We start from the raw sequence: 23,996 nt of genomic DNA on the forward strand, positions 1-23,996 counted from the left end.
TTTACAATTTCAGCATTTATTTATTTTTTTAAATGAACACTTCACCATATGTAATTTCCCCAACAGGCATCAAGGATGAGCTACTGTTTTAGCACACATCAGAATAAGGAAATCACATACAGTCTAGGGTTTGAAAAAATGATCAATGTCTACCTCATTACTTTATGTCATATTAAAACAAGTATTTTAAAGAAGCGTTACCTGAAACATTGTCAAGAGAGTCTGTTTTTTTATCCAAAAATATTAACAAAACTAAAACTCTAAATGCATTTGTGGATTTTGTAAATTGCCTTCCAGTGGTCTGTACAAGTATACAGAACAGATTTCTATCCGGCTACAGTGTGGTCTGAAATTGTTAAAAATAAGTCTTGTTATAAATATATATCTTTATTGCTCAGAAAAAGAATAAGCTATGGCCATTTCTTCCTGCATATTGAAAAGTAATTAGATACTGTCACTCAATATTCTACAGTTGCTTAAAGGATTTTCACCCAGTGTTAAACAGAAAAAAATGATACCATCAAATTTATAGGAATAAAATCAATTTGGTGGCAATAAAGAAAGTGCATAACCTTTAGTTCAGACAATGTCTGCTTCTTAAACCTTTGTGTAATCAGAAGAATTCTCCACAAAGGAAGCATTTAAGGCGGACAGGAGGACAGGTGTTGTTTCAGCAATGCAATGACTTCGCATTCTTCATCCAGTGTGAGATCCAGGTAATCCTCCTCATGTTTGGGAATATCCTCGAGGGCCTCATTCACCAGGTCAACTTCCATCTGGTCTGAAAAGAAAAGACCGGTTTTCTTTCCGTTTTCCATTGATTTTTTTTCTTCCTCAAACAAGTTATGAGCAAAAAAAAGACGCAGGGTAGGAAACACTCAGGCCTAAACCAAACAACATCCCTTTGTTATGAGGTTTAGCAGTATTACAAAAAAAACGTTACACGTACAATAAGGCCAGAGCCCATCTAGCACGTTTGGTTATTTTTTTACTCTTGAAAGAAGCCAGGGTATTGGTTTCAACAACATGAATAACACACTTATTCCAGAGTGTCACAAACCAAAATATTAAAAATGCCTCCTGTTCTGTTTTTAATATCGTCCCTGACAGCGGAGTTTTACTGTACATGTGAAGTGAAGTCTTCACAAGTCTTTTTCAGAGTCTAAAAAGATTTAGTTATTTTTTCCCAAGTAGCAATATCTTTTTTTAACATTTTCACCAAAACCAAATGTAATACCCTGATGTTTACAAAGATACAACAACTTAATCCCTTGATTGGTGTCTGTGCCAGCAACATATCCTAACAATATCTGTTTTTTTATTGCTTCCCATATTGTCTAATGAAAATGATCTATTATGATAACAGCTTCTTCCTTCTCAGCATACCCATATAGTATTTTTACCACTTGCATGTAACATACTGCATGTACCTACATTAAACATCTGCCAGATGTTTATTCAGTCTTGCATTAAACCTAAACCTTTTTTTAATTTTTTAGCTTCTGTAGTGTTTGCAAATCTTACACCTTAGTTTAAGATCTAATAAGAATGGAGCTAATACACATTCCTGCAGGACATCACCTCAATTATTCACCCCTTATCTGTGCTCCATTTATTAACCAGTTCATAATACAAATCCACACATTTGCTAGAATGCCTATTACCTGCAATTTGAGAATTCATCTTTTATAAGGAATGTGACCATTTTCAATGCCTATTACCTGCAAGTTGAGAATTCATCTTTTATAAGGAATGTGACCATTTTCTTTCTGAAAATCTAAACAGAACAAATCTAAACTATTTGAATCCACTGTTTAGTAGATATGAAGGAGTTTTGATGATATTAATTAGCCTCTTTAAAATATACCAGTTTTTGTTTAAAAAACATTAAAAAAATAAATAAAATGCTAGCAATACCTACAGATGTTCGCATCTTGAAGCAAGTTTATTCAAGATCTTTTAAAGTTCTAAAAGCTTTCAAGTTCTAAAATAATCAGCAAGGACATTTTCTAGAACCTACCTTGAATATATGAAAATAAAAAGAACTGAAGACAAGAAAACAGCGCCCCACAGAGGAAAAGAAGCACTACAGCAACAGTCCTGACTTCAGAGCAAGCATACCTGCTTCCTCGACGGTTCTGGGCTCTTCTGACGGGGGAGAAGGAGAAGATGGAGACGGAATCTCTGGGGGAAGGTTCCCTTGATTGCGAGCCAGCAACTGAGAGGCTACATCAACAGCGCCACCTGTATGTCTCAACGCTGCCTCTGCTGCTTGATAGTCAAAGCCTAGAAATGTCAGCTGTGAAATATATAAGATAAAATGTTAGAAGTTTAAACAAAAAAACAAACTTTTTGTGCAGTACTGTACTGTAAGTGCAGTATTGTGGGTGGCATTGCTGCCTCGTAGCACTAGGTCCCTGGGTTCAGTTCTGGACCTGGAGTGCTTGCTTTCTGCGTGGAGTTTGAATGTTCTCTCCCCATGTTTACATGCGTTTCCACCAGGTGCTCTGGTTCCCTCCCAGGGTCCAAAGACATACTGTTCTGGTAGATTAATTGGTTTCTAGGAAAATTGGTCCCGGTGTGTGTGGTTATATATATATATGTGTGTCAGTTCGTGCCTGCCAAAATCATACCAATCAGGCCTTTTTATGACTTTTTAAGTTGGGAAAAAACTTCCCAGAGTTAGTACAGCTTATCTTCATCCATGAGAGTCCTATGAATACAATTTTAATGAAAAACTACTTCCACAGTGAGTTGAGTTTTGTATTCTAAAATCTTTAATACTGACCAAAATTTGGAATTTTTATTTTACTTCTCAACGCACAGCAACAACAAGGGGATAAAGGTAGACCTCGATTTCCCACCTCTTCATCAAGCCATTCACTGTTTGAGGTGCAGGTAAAGCTAAACTAAAGGCCAATAAAGCTCGTTGAGTCACTTAGGAACAGGAGTGAAAATCATGAGTGGAAATGAATTAAGAATACAGATAAAAACAGATTAATCACTGTTGTTTGATGAAACAACAGATCTTAATATGAATTTCAGCTTCCATTTTAGACCAGGGTGATGCATCTGTGGGATCTTATTTGAAAAATTGTTTTATTTTTGGCCTTCAACACTTTTGAGGTTTACTCATTCCATGATTAATTTTAGTAAAAATCTATGTAAAAATTTTTCTTAATATTCCTAATCCAATCTTCCAAAACCAAGGTTTCCAAGGCTCATTCTTAACCATTCTGGCACTTTTTATTCTTCCACTCTTTTTGACTCTATAAAGCCTTTCCTACAAAATGAATGACTACTGTCAATTAATACTTCATGACTTTCTATCCCCTTATCACAAAGGTAAGAGTTACATTTCACTTACTGAAACAGGCATACCATCATATCATCAAGTTACAAGGTAGTGAAAGAAAGGCTGTTCGGTGTGATTGTCCTCATTATCATTCTTTTAACTTAATTTTACATTATGTTACCTTTCAAAAAGCCGTTGGACAAACAAATTCACAGCTGTTATAGAGACATCAATACTGAAGCCACTAAAGCTTACATAATTCTGAACACACTACTTACCTGATCAATCTTCTGTTGATGACCAGGATCAGACTCACTGGATAGTATATTTGTGTTGATCGGCTCAAGAAGATGAGGTGTGTCAAGAAGGGACTGGAAAAGATTAAACATTTGTGAATGGAATACTTTGACAACATCCTTGTACAGTGAGCTATTTAAGTGAGTGACGATTTTGAAAGTGAATTTTTTTTACATAAACATGTGTTGCTGCCATACAATAACTACCATGACTTCTGATTACCTGAAATGCCAGATCCACATCCCCTCCAGCATTTCTAAGGGCCTCAGCTGCGACTTTTCTTGGGTATCCCAATTGCATCAGAGTGTCGATGTCCTCCAACCTTTTTCTCCTTTTCTCTCTCTCTTTCCTCTTTAACTCTTCTTTTTCCTACATATAAAGGGTACTTTACGTAATAATATATGGAATGTATATTTTATGTTACATGCCATAACAATGTATGTCTTCTCACACTTTCTTCATTCAACAGTCCTTTGAAATCGCAACATAAGCAATGCAAACATGAGCAATTATCTCCATATTGAAAAAGTACATTTTCATTTAAAAAATAAAGACTCTATATGTACTTAAAGGTTTTTTTCATTTTAATTTCAGCCAGAACATAGAAGACTTAGAGGGCAACATGCCCCGTAAATAACTCAGTAATGTTAGCCGTGCTAAACAATGCTTCACTAAATTGTTTCATTAACTCAGAAATGAGAAAACAGATTTGTTTATAGAAAAATCAAACATGTTATAATTACAACAATATGCATATCAACATTCAACTTACCATAATCAGAAACTAAATGATTAGTAATGCTAAGAAACTATATGTCAGTATTACATGGTGTTTCAAATAGTGTGCATCTGTAATTGAACAGATTTCAGATAAAGAATACAATAAGCATAGCACACATAGTTTTCAGTAAATACACAAGAAGATCAACAAAATATGTTGGTGAGGCAAACATTAGATTAAGTTTTCCTCTGTGCCAATTATTGCTAAAAGATTTTCCCAAACAAATGAAAAGGAATATACTGTACAACATTTTCACCAATATAGCAATCGAGAGGTAATAGCCTAAAACAGGAATGCCAGTTAGATGAAAGCCAGGATTAAATCATACCTCTCTTCTTTGCATGATGAGGTTCGCAGCATTATTGACATTTCCGTTACAGGCCCTCAAGCAAAGACGGGCCTCCTGTTCTGTGTACCCAAGCATCATCAATTCTGTCATCTTAGTGGGATCTACATACAGCTGCATGTACAAATCTTCCACCTACAGGAAACAAAGCCGAATAAATACATTTACAAATGAGGAACAAGTGGAAGTTAATTCCACACTAAAAAGTAGAAATGCTGTTAACCTCCTTGGTACATGACGTTTTTTTTGGTCTCTATTTTCTTATTTCCCCTTAGGTATTATTCCATGTACTGTTATTCATTTAAATCAAAAACAGAGGAAATCAGATTTTTAGCTCAAACCTAGTAGGTGACAGATCAAATATGGGTTCTGGTGTTGGTGTTTAATATTTTTTCCGTAGGACACAGCAAAACAACCATATCCTCTTAAAAATGTCTCCTCAAATGAGATATATGTGCTATGTCCTGCTTGTGAAGCAGGTAGTTAATGGATATTACTTCTGGCTCTATTACTTTAAAATTTAAAAAGAAATGATGTTGGATAGACAGAGGGCATTACAGAATGCTCATTTTCATTTATTTGATCCTTGCTTATTTGGCCTGTTTGATCTGTTTTTGTGGTTCATTTAGAGGCTTTATAACTTTTTACTTTTGCGGCTTTCATTTTGAATATACTGCACACAAAGAATGTACCACACTGTAGAAGTCACTTTTGAATTTTTTTTTATTCAGTTAATTGTTTTTTTTTTTGCTTAGCTGAATGGAACCTGGGCTTTAACAAAGTTTCGTTGAAAAAAAATCTACTGAGCACATCTCAAAGAGAGTAAACATTTAACTTAAATTAAACAAGTGAATACACACAGCATAGTGAAAGCCTAGTAAATGTATGAAAGTAAGTTATTTGACAAACATATTCCTCAAGTGAGCTCCCTTAATCCCTGTTCATTGGCTACCACGAGTTTGAGATATACCACTGTACTGAGATATCATTTAGAATAGTGTAGAATTTCTGACATGTTTGACTAAAACATTTAGTAAATAGAAAAGAGTGAAGTAAATGTGTTCTGCAGAACAGAGGATATGAGAACTCGAGAACAGAATGTTCCATCTTCACTGCAAAATGATATCCGTGGTTACAGAAATTAACCAAAAGTTTATTTTAAACAATATGCCAGGTTAAATCGGAGGCTTACCTTCTTCAGTTTCTCAACAGCAGCATGTTCTTTGCCTCCATAAAATGACACATATGCCTGAAGTAGATACAGTCTCAGGAAAAGAACTTGTTCTTTTCCTGTACTGCCCTGTAAATAAGGAATTGTAAACCATCAGAGTAATAAAGTACAGTGTGAGTGAAGTACATGCTTTCATAAAGACATCTGCGATAAAATGTTGTAATGGTAAGCTCTAAGGGCACGTTTATCATTTTGAAATCCAAATTCTGGTCTGCTAACACAGGTATCTTTGTTTGCTATGAAAATTTAAAGTTTATAAAGGTCATATTTTTAATTGATTTGCTAAAGGAATAATAATGTGTGGTGCATAGTGTTGGGTATATGCACTGTTCTCTTGAGAAGGTAAGGATTTAATCAGCTGTCAAAACAGCCCAGAGCACAATTATTTCACATTCATTTACGTTTTTACTATTGCTTGCACTTACAAAAATTAAGGACAAAACATTTTGCTATTTATCATTTTTTTTTGCTATTTATTTATTATAGGTTTTAAAGTTCACCATAAATTAATTATCTAAGCTCTTGCTCAATTATTATGCAATACTCATTTCTAAATAATTTAATATCCTTTTACCCATAGTCAAAATAAAGATGGAGCAAGTCTTTCATTTCAGTGAAATATTTTCCTCAAATATAATGAAAATAAAACCAGAGAAAAAACTGCATATGATTTTTAATGGCTTTATATGCAAAATCAGGGTTCTTTAGCTCAAGTCCTGGACTGTTCCTATCAAGCAGGTTATAGAAGTAATCAATAAATTATCAATTATAAAAAAATGTAAACAATTTGAGCAGTTTCCTTAACTGAACAAATTAAGCAGACAAAGAAAAACTTATACTGCTGGACATTTTACTGAAGCAATCTATGCCACAGTTTTATGAGATGAGATTTATTCCTACAACTTTTCAGTTAAGAGTCCTGAGCTCCAACCATTATGCTACACTCTTGTCTCTACTAGCACATAACACAAGGTGTTCCCCGTCTTTTTTAGAAAGATTATTTAGTAAGACATAACGTGGGATGAACTGGGCCTCTCCAGAACAAGCGCTGGAGTCTCCTGGGTTACACAGACATATTGAGGGGTTTTGTAAAAGATAATGTCTTCTGAGTTTTAGCAATACATGCCATGGTAACAGAAAATAAAGGCAAACCTTTATCTCCAAAAGCCTCTCCTGCTGTTCCCCATAGCATCTGAGGAAACAGGCTTCAGCCTGTTGCAGTCTCTCTTTTGCATCATTCAAGCAACTGATACACTTCAGACCATTGTAACACCAGACAATGTCCAGCTGCAGAACAGCATAGTTGTCAACCGTGTTGAGCAACTGGGAGCCACAATTTCTGAAGGGTAAACAAGTGGGAAAATGTCAAGGAATTAACTCAACAATTCAGGAAGGACAGTAACAAATTCATTCCTCTACCCAGTGACTTTGGAGCCGTGGTAGCTCAGATGGCAAGGGCGTCTAGCTCCTGACCGGAAGGTCCTGGGTTCAACCCCAGGTAGGGGCAAGCGATGGAGCTTGCTCTAATTCCTTCCAGACGGCTCCCAGGTCCTGTCATCCTGTTTTCCAAATGTGTACCGGGGGGTTAATCCTTCCGGGTGTAATAGGCCTGCCGGAGCATGATGCTGACCACATCACCTCCACCTTCATTTGTCGGATGGTCAAGAAAAATGGTGGCCCTTGACCTCAATTCCCTCATGGGCTTTTATGACCTGAAAAAAGGACCTAACCTAGCTACCCAGTGACATTTCTAAGATTATACTTTATAAATGTTAAGCTGCAATCAATTATTGATTAAATATTTTAACAGCATTTGCATGGCGAAAGGGCTGGGCCTAGCATAATACATAGGTGATAATTAATAATAATAATAATAATAATAATAATAATAATAATAATAATAATATCACCACTTTATTAACCCTTTACAATTAATTGCATTAGGAATTATCTTTTTGCATACCCCAGCTTGCTCTCCATGAGACACACAGATAGGGAGAGAGCCTGGGGTCAGAGCACAGGGTCTGCCATTGTACGGCACCCCTGGAGCAGTTGGGGTTAAGGGCCTTGCTCAGGAGCCCAACGGAGTAGGATTCCTCTGCCAGCTGCGGGATTTGAACTGGCAACCTTCTAGCCACAGGCACAGATCCTTAGCCACAGAGCCACCGCTCCGCCCCAAATTAGTAGCTATATATAATACAGCAGGCTTACAATGTAATGGTACAGGCAACTGGAATTGCTTAATTGATAAAAAACAGTACAAGATAATGAGTAAATGTTCCACCTAGAGTAATGTAATTCGTGGAGTACCACAGGAACCTGTACTAGGACCACTACTCTTTCTAATTTACTTCAATTAATTATATTTCTTGCATACTTAAAACTATTGTTGTTTGCAAAAGGTACCAAAATAGGATGTTTAGCAAACACTACAGAAGCAGCAAAGAAAAATTCAAAAAAGATTTAAATAGAATTTGAGATAGGAAAAACTTAGCAGGTGTAATTTTATGTAGACAATGTACAAACTGAGGATACAAAACACTTTAGATAATGTTTATGTTGATATCAGCTATGTCTTCTTGAAAATGTGGGAGAACAAAAGGTCAACTTAATTTTAAAACTAAAAAAGCATGTTTCACATTAAAAAACATTGCTTTTTATTATTGCTTAAATATTTGAACAGCATTTGTACAGCTACAGTGCCTTGCGAAAGTATTCGGCCCCCTTGAACTTTTCAACCTTTTGCCACATTTCAGGCTTCAAACATAAAGATATAATTTTTTTATTTTATGTGAAGAATCACCAACAAGTGGGACACAATTGTGAAGTGGAACGAAATCTATTGGATTTTTGAAACTTTTTTAACTAATAAAAAAATGAAAAGTGGGGCGTGCAAAATTATTCGGCCCCTTTACTTTCAGTGCAGCAAACTCACTCCAGAAGTTCAGCGAGGATCTCTGAATGATCCAATGTTGTCCTAAATGACTGATGGTGATAAATAGAATCCACCTGTGTGTAATCAAGTCTCTGTATAAATGCACCTGCTCTGTGATAGTCTCAAGGTTCTGTTGAAAGCGCAGAGAGCATCATGAAGACCAAGGAACACACCAGGCAGGTCCGTAATACTGTTGTGGAGAAGTTTAAAGCCGGATTTGGATACAAAAAGATTTCCCAAGCTTCAAACATCCCAAGGAGCACTGTGCAAGCGATCATCTTGAAATGGAAGGAGTATCAGACCACTGCAAATCTACCAAGACCTGGCCGTCCCTCTAAACTTTCAGCTCAGACAAGGAGAAGACTGATCAGAGATGCAGCCAAGAGGCCCATGATCACTCTGGATGAACTGCAGAGAACTACAGCTGAGGTGGGAGAGTCTGTCCATAGGACAACAATCAGTCTTACACTGCACAAATCTGGCCTTTATGGAAGAGTGGCAAGAAGAAAGCCATTTCTCAAAGATATCCATAAAAAGTCTCGTCTAAAGTTTGCCACAAGCCACCTGGGAGACACCCCAAACATGTGGAAGAAGGTGCTCTGGTCAGATGAAACCAAAATCGAACTTTTTGGCCACAATGCAAAACGATATGTTTGGCGTAAAAGCAACACAGCTCATCACCCTCAACACACCATCCCCACTGTCAAACATGGTGGTGGCAGCATCATGGTTTGGGCCTGCTTTTCTTCAGCAGGGACAGGGAAGATGGTTAAAATTGAGGGGAAGATGGATGCAGCCAAATACAGGACCATTCTGGATGAAAACCTGTTGGAGTCTGCAAAAGACCTGAAACTGGGACGGAGATTTATCTTCCAACAAGACAATGATCCCAAACATACAGCAAAATCTACAAAGGAATGGTTCACAAATAAACGTATCCAGGTGTTTGAATGGCCAAGTCAAAGTCCAGACCTGAATCCAATCGAGAATCTGTGGAAAGAGCTGAAAACTGCTGTTCACAAACGCTCTCCATCCAACCTCACTGAGCTCGAGCTGTTTTGCAAGGAAGAATGGGCAAGAATTTCAGTCTCTCGATGTGCAAAACTGATAGAGACATACCCCAAGCGACTTGCAGCTGTAATCGCAGCAAAAGGTGGCTCTACAAAGTATTAACGCAAGGGGGCCGAATAATTTTGCACGCCCCACTTTTCATTTTTTTATTAGTTAAAAAAGTTTCAAAAATCCAATAGATTTCGTTCCACTTCACAATTGTGTCCCACTTGTTGGTGATTCTTCACATAAAATAAAAAATTTATATCTTTATGTTTGAAGCCTGAAATGTGGCAAAAGGTTGAAAAGTTCAAGGGGGCCGAATACTTTCGCAAGGCACTGTAAAAGGCTGGGCCAAGCGTAATACATAGGTGATAATTAATAATAATAATAATAATAATAATATCACCACTTTATTAACCCGTTACAATTTCTTGCATTAGGAATTATCTTTTCGTCACCTTACCCCAATCAATCCCTGTTAAACTAAATTTCCATCAGGTTTGGGTATAAAATGTTTGGGGGAAAGGCCCATAGTAACTCAAACTCAACCTGACTGTGTCAGATTTCGCTCACAACATAAGCTTTTAAGGTTTTTTGCTTACATAAATTCTTCATCGGCTTGCAGTAAATGGCTCAAAGCTGGCTCGTAGTTCTTCTTCTTCATCAAAGCTCTTCCTTTCTCATGAAGTCCCATGGCCAAGATTAGTGCCTATAAAAGATCATTTTAAGAAATAAGCCTATAATATTACATGAAAAACATTGGGATTCCTACTATTCTGGTGTAATTACCTTCCTCTTTTCGTGTGGAATCTGAATAGGATTTCCCTTCTGATCAGCAATTTCTAAAAATGGAGTTGTTCTTGGGTCTGCACTGCCATCTGGAAAAAATGAACAATATTTTGAAATAATGGCTACTTCAATGCAGATGTACTATAAACTGGAAAACAGTGACAGTAACATTTTGTGTCCAACTCAAGAAGTTCAAAACGCACAATAAAATCACTCATTGCTGACAACAGTAATAATCTCCTGTGATTATCTGGGCCCTGTAAAGACAACTGTTAGCTGACAGAATTTCATGAAGATTAACTTTAATGCACTTTCTCACAGAACAGCTTAACAAAGCAATTCTGTTCCATCTTTTCTTAAAATTTTATATATTAAAATAGTTTATTTGGTAGCCCCGTCAAAGTACATGTAAAGTACAAAGCAGCTATTGAAGCAACAGGAAAATTCATTTAGTATCACAAAATTAATATCTGTGGTACCCCATCTATTGTACAATTCAGCTTTGACTACATTTGATCCATTAGCTCCAATTATTTAGGACAATTAATGATACATGCTTTATCTGCGTGCAGTTTCTAGCTTTTCCCCACAGAGAAGATGATTTTCTGTTTTAACAGCAGAAATTAATAATGAAGCCTTAGAATTGAGCTGAAAGTAAAGCAATGTAAATGTAAGAAAACCATGTAGAAAACTATTTTTAGTTTTTTTAGTAAAAATATTATTTTCTATTTGAACATGCTGAAAGTCAAGAGAAGAATATAGGGAATGCTGTGCTTTTATTTACAGAACTAAATAGAATAAATGTAACTGCACTTATTAAACCCTAATATTAGTGGCAGATGTTTATTTTTCCCAAGTACATGAATGATTTGCAAATACCATTACAATCTGATGTGACCTATATTAATGTTGTATTATAATACAATGATCAGGATTATTATAACACAATGAATATGACAGCAATTGTGGCAACACTGCTTATGAAACTACCTCATTTATAGTATTTTGTTAGCAAGGCACACATTACTGGTAACAGTCATGGATACACCTTGACATTTTTAATGAAAAATAATATAAGAATCAACATACACTGATGTTTCATAGGAAATTTATGAATGAGATCATGTGACAACTCAAATCTATACATTTGATTTGGCTTCATCCTGCAAAGCCACTTGATGCTTATTAGCCCTTGAGTACAAAAGATGGAGCAGAAAATGGCTTCCCTTCCAGCTACACTGGCTATGAAGATTTGAACATATCTCTGTTCAATCAATGAAGTGAAGCATGAGAACAATACAGTCACTCAGTATCCTTTAAGAGAGGACCTGACTGCCTAGGTCAAGGGAATAATAATAATAAAATAATAATAATAATAATAATAATAATTAATTGATTACACTTATATAGCGCTTTTCTGGACACTCCACTCAAAGCGCTTTTACAGGTAATAGGGACTCCCCTCCACCACCACCAATGTGCAGCCCCACCTGGATGATGCGACGGCAGCCATAGTGCGCCAGAACACTAACCACACATCAGCTATCAATGGGGAGGAGAGGAGAGTAATGAAGCCAATTCATAGATGGGAATTATTAGGAGGCCATGATTGGTAAGGGCCAATGGGAAATTTGGCCAGGACGCCGGGGTTACACCCCTACGCTTTTCAAGAAACAGCCTGGGATTTTTAATGACCACAGAGAGTCAGGACCTTGGTTTTACGTCTCATCCGAAGGACGGCGCCCGTTTACAGTATAGTGTTCCCGTCACTATACTGGGGCATTAGGAATGGAAAACATTCTGAAAGTAGATTTGCATCAGACTACCAAAGTGTCATGACTGCCGACAATCAGAACCCAACCACAGGCAACAGATCCCGCATTATTCCTAATCAGACTTCAGCCCTTTCCAATTCCAACAAACGCCGTTTTATTAACTAACCAACCAATCAGACCTTTTTTTCCTCTTCACCGCACCCTCCACATCCCGGATGACTTAAGCCCTCACCACCTTTACCTCAATGCTCAGTATTGGTCATTACCTAGCGGAGCTCCTCTTCTCACTTCCGAGACTTTCTAGCAATTTACCTGACTCCTGAACCTTCGGCTTCCTGACCTACGAACCTGTCATTGACCACGGCTTTCGATCTACGATTCGTATGCTTGGATTTTCCTTCAACTTAATCGATATTCGTCAGTCACTGCATAGGGTCCTAAAATTCATCTGGCTTGTACCGTAACACAAAGAGGTTCAGCACAGTTTTAGTCCACAAATTCCAAGACAAAATGAATGACCTGGAGGACAGACAATGCTGCTACAACACTTGACTGCTCAGCTTGACTAATGATCTGAAGAGAGATAATTCTTCCCAGTATTTACAAAAGATGCTACATATCTGAATTTGAGTTTAACAGACCAAGCCCATATCATGGTCTCATTTTCTGGGCATATTTAAATCTGATCTAGAGTTGGTTAGGGTTAGATGAGTGCTTATCTCATCTTTCAAAACTAAGTTTTATTCAGAGAAATCAATCATTCTTAAGGACTGATTTAATTTTTCCATTAAAATCCATTTTCCCTGAAATTTACTATGAAGACATTTCACCAAGACTTATTTCAGAGCACAAAGCAATTTACTCTAAAGTAACACTTGGAGATATTCCTAAAAAAAACAACACAGGATCGTCCTTCAGCTTTGCACTAGGAAAGAATTTATCATTTTGACTCACATTTCAATTCAAACATGAATCCATGGTTAAGCGAGTGATCCTCGCATTTTATGGGATGCAATCATGGGATACAGTCTTCATCCAAAGCACTACATTTGCTTCTAATTTTAAAAAATCCTGTTAGCATGAAATTGTAGAATTGGATTCTAAATTGGCAGTCCCTCAGCACACCGTAAAAATCTTTCTCTGAAACCATTGTGCTTGAATTGGTTATCACTACGAAGAAACTCAATCTTCTTCTCAGCAAGAAGCTGAGAAGTTTATTACACATTAAGTCGAGGCTGAATTATTTTCATGACACCAGACTGAGCCATGTTCTTGTCTTAGACTTTGCAAAAATTAAAGCTCTGTGAATATTCCTTCTATTAAGACCTTTAGAGGTGATGCTGTGTCTATAATTAATCTATTCTGATTTTTTAAATTGATTTTTTAATTGCTATTATTTCTTTATTACTAAAAACAAGACATAAAGAAAAGGAACCATGTATTCCATGTATGAGCTATTGTCCCGTCCCTGTTAAATTTAGACACTTAGCAACAAGTTCTTGCACACAGACTTGAGCCCCGAATCATTCACATGATTCACACTGCCAGTGATACCAAAATGCCATCTTCAGTTCTTAATTTAGATCCTGAAAAGGGTTTTGAGCACATGGAATGGAACTCTCTGGTAAGCACAAGAACGTGTGTGAAATCAGAAAAAAAAAGATTAAAAAAAATGTAAATCCTTCTGTGATGATGTCCATAGGCACTAAGTGTTCTTCCATAGTTTTCTATCATGTAGGGTTGTCCATCAGGGTAGTTTTCTTTCCTCACTGCTGTTTAACTTTTCATTACATACTGTATAAACAGTTTACTAACCTGTTATTTTTGTCACTATCAGCATTAAAAACATGAAGCTTCACACTTCCTTTCAAACTGATTTATCCTAATATTTTGGGGAAAATTCACTCAATCACTCCATTTCTTTTTCAGGCTTTTCAATTATTTTAGCTTGCCTTCTGAATATAAATCATCTGTTCTACAGTAAGTCAGGTCAGCTGCCTTTTTGAATACATCACATGCAAACTTGACAATGCCTGTAATCATACCACAGGTTAAACATTTTAAATTACCTGGCCCTGCAATCTATCCATCCTTGCAAAGTAGCATTAACTAATTTCAATACCATGCTTGGAACAAATAATTCAGGTTTACTCATGTGGATACAAAATGACACTAGATAAGCATTACCAATAAAATTAACACAGATCAAAAAGATGAGAGTGGCTATTAACTTATGTGTAGAGAAAGTACGTTATACCATTTAAAAAAAGGGGTGTGTTCACTTGCTATTGACTGGGGGGATATGGGCCTTGGGATTTTCAGCACATCAAATGAGCATGTTGTTTCGATACATACCTAAACACAATTTTGACATTTTGTAGGGGATCGGTAGGTAATATCATGAGGTGCATACAATCTGACAAAAGATCATGTTAAAGGTAGCATTTTCAAAAGACGTTACACTGCCTTATAGCTGCTAAGACATTTGAGACATCAATACAGAGGTTAAAAAGTTCCATCTGCCTGTTAAAATGATCTTGAACCATTAAAAGTAAAACTACATTTAGGCAAAACGTGGTAGTTTTATACTGTGCAAATTCTTGATGCACCTAAAACAAAATGAATGTTACAAAATTAAATTAAACACTTTAAGATTCAGACAGTGATAATGTATTCGAAAACATTTAACTTTCCAATACATCCCTTAGAAAATGCTTCAATTACTATGTGTTGAAATTGTGCAATATATGTCATACATGGTGCCGAAATCATTTTTGGTTTACAGTTCTATCAGAAGAACTGGATGTCGGAAAGGTTATATTAATTCTTACCTCTATCAGATAAAATCTGAAAAGCTTGCTCAGTTCTCTTTAGACCTTCATTTTTAAAGCGATATTTCTCATCTGCCTCAAAAATCTTCTGCTTTTGCTCCTTACTGACATTTAAAATCATAATCTTTGAATTGTGTTTCACATTTTGTTCTTCGAGGGTTTTACCTGCAAATAAAGCACCTGTTAGTACGCACACAGACACAATTAGCTCAATGACAGCATTTCTCTCTGCCCTTCCAATCAGAATTATTACTTAAAATAAATGAAAACATGCCCTTGAACAAAAAATGGGTAATATTATTAACATATTGCCCTACTAAAAAAAAATACTCAGTCTGCCTCCAGTGGTAATTACAGTAGCACATCAATTACACTAGGGCCGTGTCCCAAATTGCACCCTAAGCCCTAAACCCTTCCGCCAAGTCTGAACTTCTGTGACACAGAGCAAGTGTGACTTAATGTGTGCAAGCATTCAAGGGTATACTGTTACAAAAAGAGTAATGGAACACCATCACATGACATCACTCTCTGGTTACACAGCTCACGTCAATATGCTCTCTGTTCTTGATGCTTCTTTTCCAGTGGCTAAGTGCACGTCTGCAGATAATTATTTTAAATACTTTTTTTATTCTCTGCTCGCAGTTTGATGAAATAGAATGTCATCTCTTTTGTCCCTGCTCGACTCAAAATGAGCAAAGTAAACAAAGGCAAACTTGATGATATTGATCTCCGATTATTCAAAACTTTGTAATTTTAAGTACATTTCATCTCGTCTGTCCCACTACAGAAAATGACTGTACAAGGTACAGAATGCACCAATTTTCATCAGTCAAAATGGGGTGATGAAATAAAAGCTTTATGTCAACACTTTATACCTAGAATACAGTACAAAGCAGCCTAGTGGAATTTTGTTTCTACATAAAATATTATGGGTTCTAAAACTATGAAAATTTTACTAACGCACGGATATTTTATTCTCCACGGCAACCTCACTCTGCTTTGAAAGGCTAGAACATGAAACATCACCACTCCGCTAGGAACTGGGAGTAATTCCCTTCAGCGAAGTCTGCTAAGAGAAGGGTGCATAAAGGGTGCCCCGGGGGTGCTTCTGAGCACCCTTGTGTAACACAAATTAAAAATGCTCAGGTGGGTGGCTGCTTCAGCATTTGTAGGCTGCAAGGGCACAAGTAATATGTTTATTTCATGCTGAAAAGAGAAGAAAGAAAACACAACGTTTCAGCCGTGGCGACACCTTACACCAGAAGACGGCTCCATGGCCGAAACGTCGCGTTTTCTTTCTTCTTTTCAGCATGGTTTCTAATTAAAAATGGGACACCCTAAGCACCTGCACACCTTAGTGGGAATGAAGGGCACAAGACTGCAAGAGTGCATATTGGGACACGGCCTAGATGTTTGCAAATCTAGTCAAGTACAGTAAATTGTCAGGCCAAGTGATCTCAACAGCTAGCAGCCAGCTGTTTTCACAGAACACACAGAACCTTACCTTTGCATGCAGAGAAAAGACAACACAATACAATACAGATTTAACAAGCTGTAAAATAACACTGGCAAATCTTATCTACTAGACCAAGTGAAGACATTTGTAAGGATCTTATTTGTTGATTTTCCCCTTGCTTTAGTAGAATACAACCACTACTGCTTGCACAGAAACTCTGAAAGAGCTTTCGTTTAAAGTTACTCAATTAAATGGATGCAAGACTATTGGACTCTGACAACATCAGTACCGTTAACTGTAATTGGCTGGGGAAATTAGTAAAAATAAGCAGCAAAATAATTGGGCAAATCAAATTAACTTAAATATCCTCTACAAATAAAACAGAAGGCTAAGCTCATTATGGAGTGTGTGTCTCACCTCCTCCACTGTGAATTTACACTACGCCCATCTGGAAGACACCTCTATGTCCCCAGGTGTAAAAGTAACAGACTCAGGAAATCTATCAACCTGGCTACAATATCTCTCTTAAACAATGTAAAGTAACTCTCTTATCACCTGTGACACTACTGTACCATCTTCTCTGTTGGTAATGTTTGTCTTCCTTTTTTTCCTGCATTGGACTGTGCCATAAAACAAATTTCCCCCCAGAGGACAATAAAGCTTGAAAACTGAAATGTGTTTGAAGATGTGGGACCATTCAGTACATATCTCACAAGATGCTTATTCTGACAGTTCTGGTTTAATTTCTATTTATCCACAACATCAGCCCTCGAGGACATCTGAAACAACATTAGCCAGGTCCGCTGTTGTGCATCAAACCATCAACTGTCTTACCTGAAATCACTTTGCCCTCTTTCCCACAGCATGTACAAGGGTTTCATACAGCATAACATTCTCTAATATTGTGCTAGGGCAGCATATCTTAAAAACTGGAAGAGACATCATCAGATTCCCCAAAATGTAGGGAATTAAAAATTAATTTTGTAAACATCTTGAAAATGTCACTTACCAGGCTGAAGTTGCTTTCCATTTAATATTAGCTTCATTTGCTGGTTATCAGAGTTTCCTGCAATTCTTCATTGAGAGCACAAAAAGAGTATCACTAAAACATCACAGAGGAAAACATGCGTAATTGAACGCTTCTGATGAGTTACAATAGAGCATCTACCACAGAAATGTTCTTTATGAGAAACCCCTATTTTTCAAGACCAAATTGATTTGAAACTTAAACTTTATATTTGCTCACTCAGCTTTGGATATTGTATCCAATTTTTGTTTAAAAATGTAGTACTGTCAAGTTTTGTTAATGCAGAGGAGCAGTTGCTTTACACACAAAATAAAACAGCTTTATAAAAGACTACAGTACTGTCCAGTCAAGGTGCATCTCAAAGTGGGAAAGAGTTATAAATCAGGTGCACTTTTTATTGCATTACTTTACTACAATGCACAGTTGAATACCATCTTATACCAGCGTCACACTACATGACTCGTCATGACTTTTAGTCATATTTACCGACTGTAACTGCTGAATCTCGCTGCGTTTTGTGTTCTAGAGGGTGTCAAATTATATGACCAGGAATCACAGGTGGTGACTAATTACACAATTCCCTCACGACTTTTACCGCGAAGTCGCCTCATTTTGGCAGCCAATCATCGTGGAGCACACAGGAATAAGAAGAGGAGCACCACACGAAAGGAAACTAACAACATGGAGAATAAGCAGGTTGTTGCCGCCGTTGCTGTAGTCTGTGCTGTCCTTTGTGTAGAGAAAAAAAAAAAGCAGAGCATACGCCGAAAAACTTAGACCACATTTGTTTGGTCATGGACAATATGGTTTGACTGCCTTCACTGTTTGTGGGCACTGTATGCATTGTACTTCTGGTTGAGCGCTCATTGGCTGATGACTGTCGCAGACACAAGGGCCCACCCCTACAACTTGTGACTCACAATATGAAAATCAAACCAGTTTGATTTTGTTGGAGCGAGTCGCAGAGAGTCGTAGGGGCTGTTAAGAGTGCTATGACTGAGTCGCTGGGGGTGTCACACAACACAACTGACGGTAACAGGCGCACGCTGCGACTCTCTACAACTCACTGTGATTTTTTTACAATTATGTAAATGAAGGCTACAAATGAAAATCCTAAGAAAACTCGTGTAGTGTGATGCCGGCATTAGCATGGTCACAAACAGTGAATGCTTCCAATACTTCCACCGTACTCAAAAGCATTAAACAAAAAGATCATATTCATTGTCTGTCATCTTCACTTACATTTTCACGAGCTCTTCAGTGGTAATATTCAGCCTGGTGGGTAAATATTTCTTTTCCCGTCCCTGAAAGCATTAGCACAAAAGATAATGACTTCTGCTTTAATGTTCCGCTGTGCATTTAAAACTGATTGTTTTACAAGTTAACATTTTGCGATATCAATACCCCCTTTTCAGAAGTTCTCCCAGACACAAATCTACTTGTTCTTTTTACATATTTTTCACAGTGAAGGACAATGTAAGTGATAGCAGCATACTTTTTCTCTTCTTATTAACACGTCAACACACCCCAAGGTCCATACCCTAGTAAAATCCAGTATGAGTTATAATAAACTGTCATTTCTTCTGTGTGAGTTTCCATAACGCAAATTGGCTTTAATGGTTTTTAAGTAGTGAATGTTTTTTCCATAATGCAAGTTCGTGTTGGCTATAATGCGGCCCGGTTAAAACTAACTTAGTGACATGCATAGAGTAAAAACGATTGAATATGCAAGTTGTGTGTCTGTACTCAGCGACAATAATTCCATTCTTTAGAAATACTGCTGTTTGAATGAAGCTTGCTGTTAGCACATGTAGTGCAAGTAAAAAGAAAAGGAAAGCTAATATGCTGGAACAAAAGCTTGAGGTTATAAAGTGGTATGAGAGATAAAAAAGAACATGTGATATAATTTGTGTGAATTGTTAAAGTTTCTTACGAAACATGTTGTCTCACCATTGCAGAATTTCCCATTACTTAGCGATGTACTGATGCATATTATGCCTTATTTGATCTGATTTTTCACTGTTTTCTGTTTGATCACAGAAACATATTATGCAGAAGTAAGACGTTCCAACTAATAATATGACCAATTACTATTGCTAAAATACCTTTGTTATTGTGAACTCTCTACTCCCCAATCCCTTAATTCCAATAGAACCAATGTTTTCTACAAGGTGATTTTCTATAATGTGGTGTTTTCCAGAAACACAGCTATGACATTCTTGCAGAAATGGCTATATTTACCACTCTCAACTCCAGCGTTGCAACACCTCTGTCTCTGAATTCATTATTTCCCAACCCTCGCTTCACTGCCTCTGTCCTTATGGTCTCTAGCATATGTTCCGTCTTAGTAAAATCAAGGTGGAGCTGGGATGCATACCTCTCTGCAAGTGCCTAGACAAAAAAGAAACAAGACAACCATAATTTAATGCATGCTTACAAAACAAAAGGAAAACTGCTAATTAACACAGATGTTGTGCCTTTATCAAAAACATATCTATCTTCTCACTCCTGGAGCCTATGTTGGTAAGGAACAGGCACAAGACAGGGTTGACCCTGGACAGGATGCCAGTCCATTGCAGGGAGCACACAAATACTGTACAGACACACACACTCACAACACGGCCAGATTTCCCAGATGCCTATTAATCTACCAGTACAGTCTGTCTTTGGATTGTGTACAGAAACCAGAGCAATTGGAGGAAACCTATGCAACCACAAGGAGAGCATACAAACTCCACACAGATAGCACCCCAGGTCCGGAATTGAACCCAGGACCCCAGTGCTGCAAAACAGCAATGCCAACCACTTTGCCACCATGCCATCCTCACTATGATACATATAATTACAACTGAACAATTTATTCATGTAATAATTGAGTAACTAAACCCTTCAAATGAAGAAGACGAGCAGTGTACTTGCCTGTGACTACATTCGCTTGTCTATGCTCATTCTATTTTTTGTTATTGGATGTGCTGGAGTGGCAGAAAACGGACACAGAGAGCAACAATGGAAATACATGAAAATGATTTGTGCAACATAGGGAGTTCTCTTTGCTCAGATATTAATAATAATCACAAGCAAAGCAGTGATTGGTAATGGCCCAGGATTTTGGCATGACATGCAGGGTTATATCAAAGCTAGTAAAAGACCTGAAACCAAATCCATTTTAGTCAAGAGGGTGAAACAACACCCCAAACAGATGTACAGGCCTTGTATGAAATGTGTACTGTAACAGCAGATGTTTATAACCACATTTCTGTTTACATTTCTATTAAATTTTTAATATAATTAACATTGAGATGTCTGGTATGATTAAACATCCAGTAACGACTGATCTTGTAAAATCTTTTAAACCTTGTGTCTATCACAAAACATTACTTCTCTATTTCCATTTTATTCCCATACAGAATACCCCATGTAATGCATTGTGTCCAGTGTTTTGAAACTATTTTGATGTTACCATCTGTTTGGTAAATGAAGCAAGGTGATATACAGTAAATGCCGAAATAGACTTTAAATGTATTTTTGTCTTGTACTGTACTTGAATAGGGAAATAGTGGTGTTATTAGGACAAAGTCAAATCACGAGACAAAGTCTAACTTATTTAGTGCAGACGATTCCTCATTTATACATGCATGAAAGCTTGATGCTTTTACTCATTTTAAATTTAAAAAAAAAATCCCATTGTCATGATGCAGGGATTCATTCTTAAATTATTTTAGTAACCCATACAAAATTTGCACAATAGCTGAAGCTCCACAAAATGCTACACAAAAATTAGAAGGCTTACAGACAGTAATTACCATGTTAGTTACAATCAAACTAATGTGGCTTTTGTTTCACAAAGGAAATTCCATTGCACATTACTTTGTTTTCATGACCCAAATGTTCTGCATCTACTGTAATTTAGTACTGTGATATTTCACAAAAAAAATCTTAAAATGACATCAGACTACGGTATTGACTGTTGATGTAACTGAGTAACCTATGTAGCTAAAAATGTAAAACATACCTTGACTGCTGGTGCAGCTTGATTATTGTCAGATGTATAGGGTTCTTTCCACAGTTCGACTTTTTCTTCTCTTAAAAGTTGTTTCAGTTTTATTTCAATTAATTCCTCAGCCATTTTATGCTAAAACAAAAAAAACATTTTTCTGATCGTGTTACCCTGGCATCCTAGGCAAATGTCCTATTGGCCTTTACCGTTCATGGCTTCCTATTAATCCCCATATATATGAATTGGCTTCATTTCTCTGTTCTCTTCCACACCGATAGCTGGTGTGTGGTGAGCGTACTGGTGCACTATGGCTGCCGTCACATCATCCAGGTGAGGCTGCACATTGGTGGTGGTGGAGGAGAGTTACATTACCTGTAAAGAGCTTTGAGTGGAGTGTCCAGAAAAGTGCTATATAAGTGTAAGGAATTATTGTTGTTGTTAATGAACTGTCTTGTAAATGGCATTTCTTTTTGAAAGTGGTATAATAATACAGATATGAATATGGGGTTTTCCCATTAATAACCTAATTTTACAGTTTAAATATGAAAATGAAACCTTGTGATCTCAGCAACGCAGGATGCGCCAGATGTCCTCTAACTAATGTTATAAAGACAATTTTACTTGAGCAATTACACGGACTTTTCTGAAGGAATGTTCTATAGGTGTATACAGTAGCTATGAAATAAACATTATTAAAACACCGTAAAAGAAAGCAGGAGTACTTTTAATATTAACATTATATAGTGTATGTTTCAAACCTATTTACAGTATGTTTGAATTGAGAATTACAACTTAGTAATTGAGAAGTTACTGTTTCACATTCCTACTGTACACCCCGTCTCAAACATAAACAAATCAAGGCCGCTAAAGAGTAACACCTGTTATTCGATACTCAAGTGAGCTCCTGGAAAATGATCGACGAAATATCACGTCCGTTCGTTATTGTTTACCACACATCAATCCACTTTACGCGTTATTATTTTTTACAATTATTACAGTTAACTTCTAAAACTATTTAGGGCATAATATTCCTCCTGACCAGGCGTCAAAGAGCATATTAGCTGTATTGAGATCTGGAAACCAACGTAGGTCCACCGGGGTTTTCCGCGTCAGAGTGACTCATCTCACCAGGAGGGGACAGATGATTCTTCTGATCCAAAACATACACAAGTTTCATTTTATTTACTTTAAACGAATCTACTTTTATTTAAGCATAATTACCCTTTGTTGGTGACCCGTACTATTTCTGTTTTTGTTCTTTTACGGGAGCACTTTTTAACTACTGTAGTTGTCTTCGTCACAAACTAAAAATACATTGCTGTGATCACAATGGATTATTATTTAAATTACACATTGCATATAACCGGACGATATAACGTAGAAAGCTAATGCTTTATGCTATATACGCACTTGTATACAGATCAAAGAGTAAATTAATTTGAATACTACGTTTATGTTGTCTACCTTCAGTACCGATGCTCTTCAAGATCTTACTCCGTCTGCTTAGTACCAGTTTCGATTTAAGCGAATTCACGCTCCTATATCACTCCTCCTTATACACTACTCTTGTTATTATATGCGTAGTCTTCCGGACTACGGAAAAGCAAAAGGTTCAATCCCAACCGAAAAAGTAAAAGTACCAGACTTGTCGGGACAAATGAGTTGAGATAATTGTAGTACTTAAGTTATACACACAAACTGTTGATTATTATTTCTTACTGATAAGTAGTGATATACAAAATATTGAAATAGTGGTTATAAATCGGCAATGATGCTGCCCTACGAAAAAAACAGCAAAACAATGCACACATATTTTTGTTTTTTATATATAATATGCATGTATTCTGCCTTGCACCCATTGCTTGACTAGACAGGCTCTAGCTCCGCTGTGACCTTGTATTGGATAAAGTAGTTAGAAAAAGGATGGATGGAAATATAAATATACATTATATATGCAGTACAGTATAATCAGTCTACTTTTCAATCCATTTCAGGCTGCACTTTTATGATTGTATAATTGAGACCATTTAAATGTAATAACTAGAGAATACAAAATAGATAGTTACTGTGTCTGATCTGTCAAAACAAAATCAGTGAGTTTTATCTTACACTGCTAAGGGATATTTAAGTGTTGGACTGTACAATTAAGGGACACTGTTATAACTAAGGGATGAACAGTATAG

The 23,996-nt window shown here is 36.8% G+C and overlaps 1 protein-coding gene across 3 annotated transcripts; it reads right to left on the bottom strand.

Annotated features, from left to right (window-relative positions):
* nub1 (negative regulator of ubiquitin-like proteins 1) lies at positions 1-23,414 on the bottom strand. 3 transcript variants are annotated; one of them, XM_088918753.1, is made up of 15 exons: positions 23,278-23,414; positions 21,829-21,948; positions 20,058-20,207; positions 19,059-19,120; positions 17,799-17,863; positions 15,334-15,498; positions 10,728-10,816; positions 10,541-10,647; positions 7,103-7,289; positions 5,912-6,019; positions 4,702-4,854; positions 3,815-3,961; positions 3,574-3,666; positions 2,122-2,299; positions 1-781 (listed from the first exon to the last, which is right to left on the bottom strand). In XM_088918753.1, the coding sequence occupies exons 2-15, from the start codon at positions 21,940-21,942 to the stop codon at positions 642-644; spliced, it is 1,758 nt and encodes a 585-aa protein (XP_088774879.1). In that variant the 5' UTR covers positions 21,943-21,948; positions 23,278-23,414; the 3' UTR covers positions 1-641. The 3 variants fall into 3 exon arrangements, with proteins under 3 accessions (XP_088774879.1, XP_088774881.1, XP_088774880.1); XM_088918755.1 differs by lacking the exon at positions 23,278-23,414 and adding an exon at positions 23,035-23,159; XM_088918754.1 differs by lacking the exon at positions 23,278-23,414 and adding an exon at positions 22,853-22,965.
* Between the last annotated feature and the right edge of the window lie 582 nt (positions 23,415-23,996).

The sequence above is a fragment of the Atractosteus spatula genome, chromosome 6, assembly GCF_055471065.1.
Source record: "Atractosteus spatula isolate fAtrSpa1 chromosome 6, fAtrSpa1.hap1, whole genome shotgun sequence".
Taxonomy (NCBI): Eukaryota; Metazoa; Chordata; class Actinopteri; order Semionotiformes; family Lepisosteidae; genus Atractosteus; species Atractosteus spatula.

What these genes read in the sequence shown, in the direction of transcription:
- nub1 (XM_088918753.1), bottom strand. Translation starts at nt 21,942, where the DNA reads ATGGCTGAGGAATTAATTGAAATAAAACTGAAACAACTTTTAAGAGAA. An exon ending in ACTGAAGAGCTCGTGAAAAT is followed by an intron (nt 17,864 to 19,058) that starts GTAAGTGAAGAT and finishes CTCTCAATGAAG; the next exon opens with AATTGCAGGAAACTCTGATA. An exon ending in TGGAAAGCAACTTCAGCCTG is followed by an intron (nt 15,499 to 17,798) that starts GTAAGTGACATT and finishes CTTTATTTGCAG; the next exon opens with GTAAAACCCTCGAAGAACAA.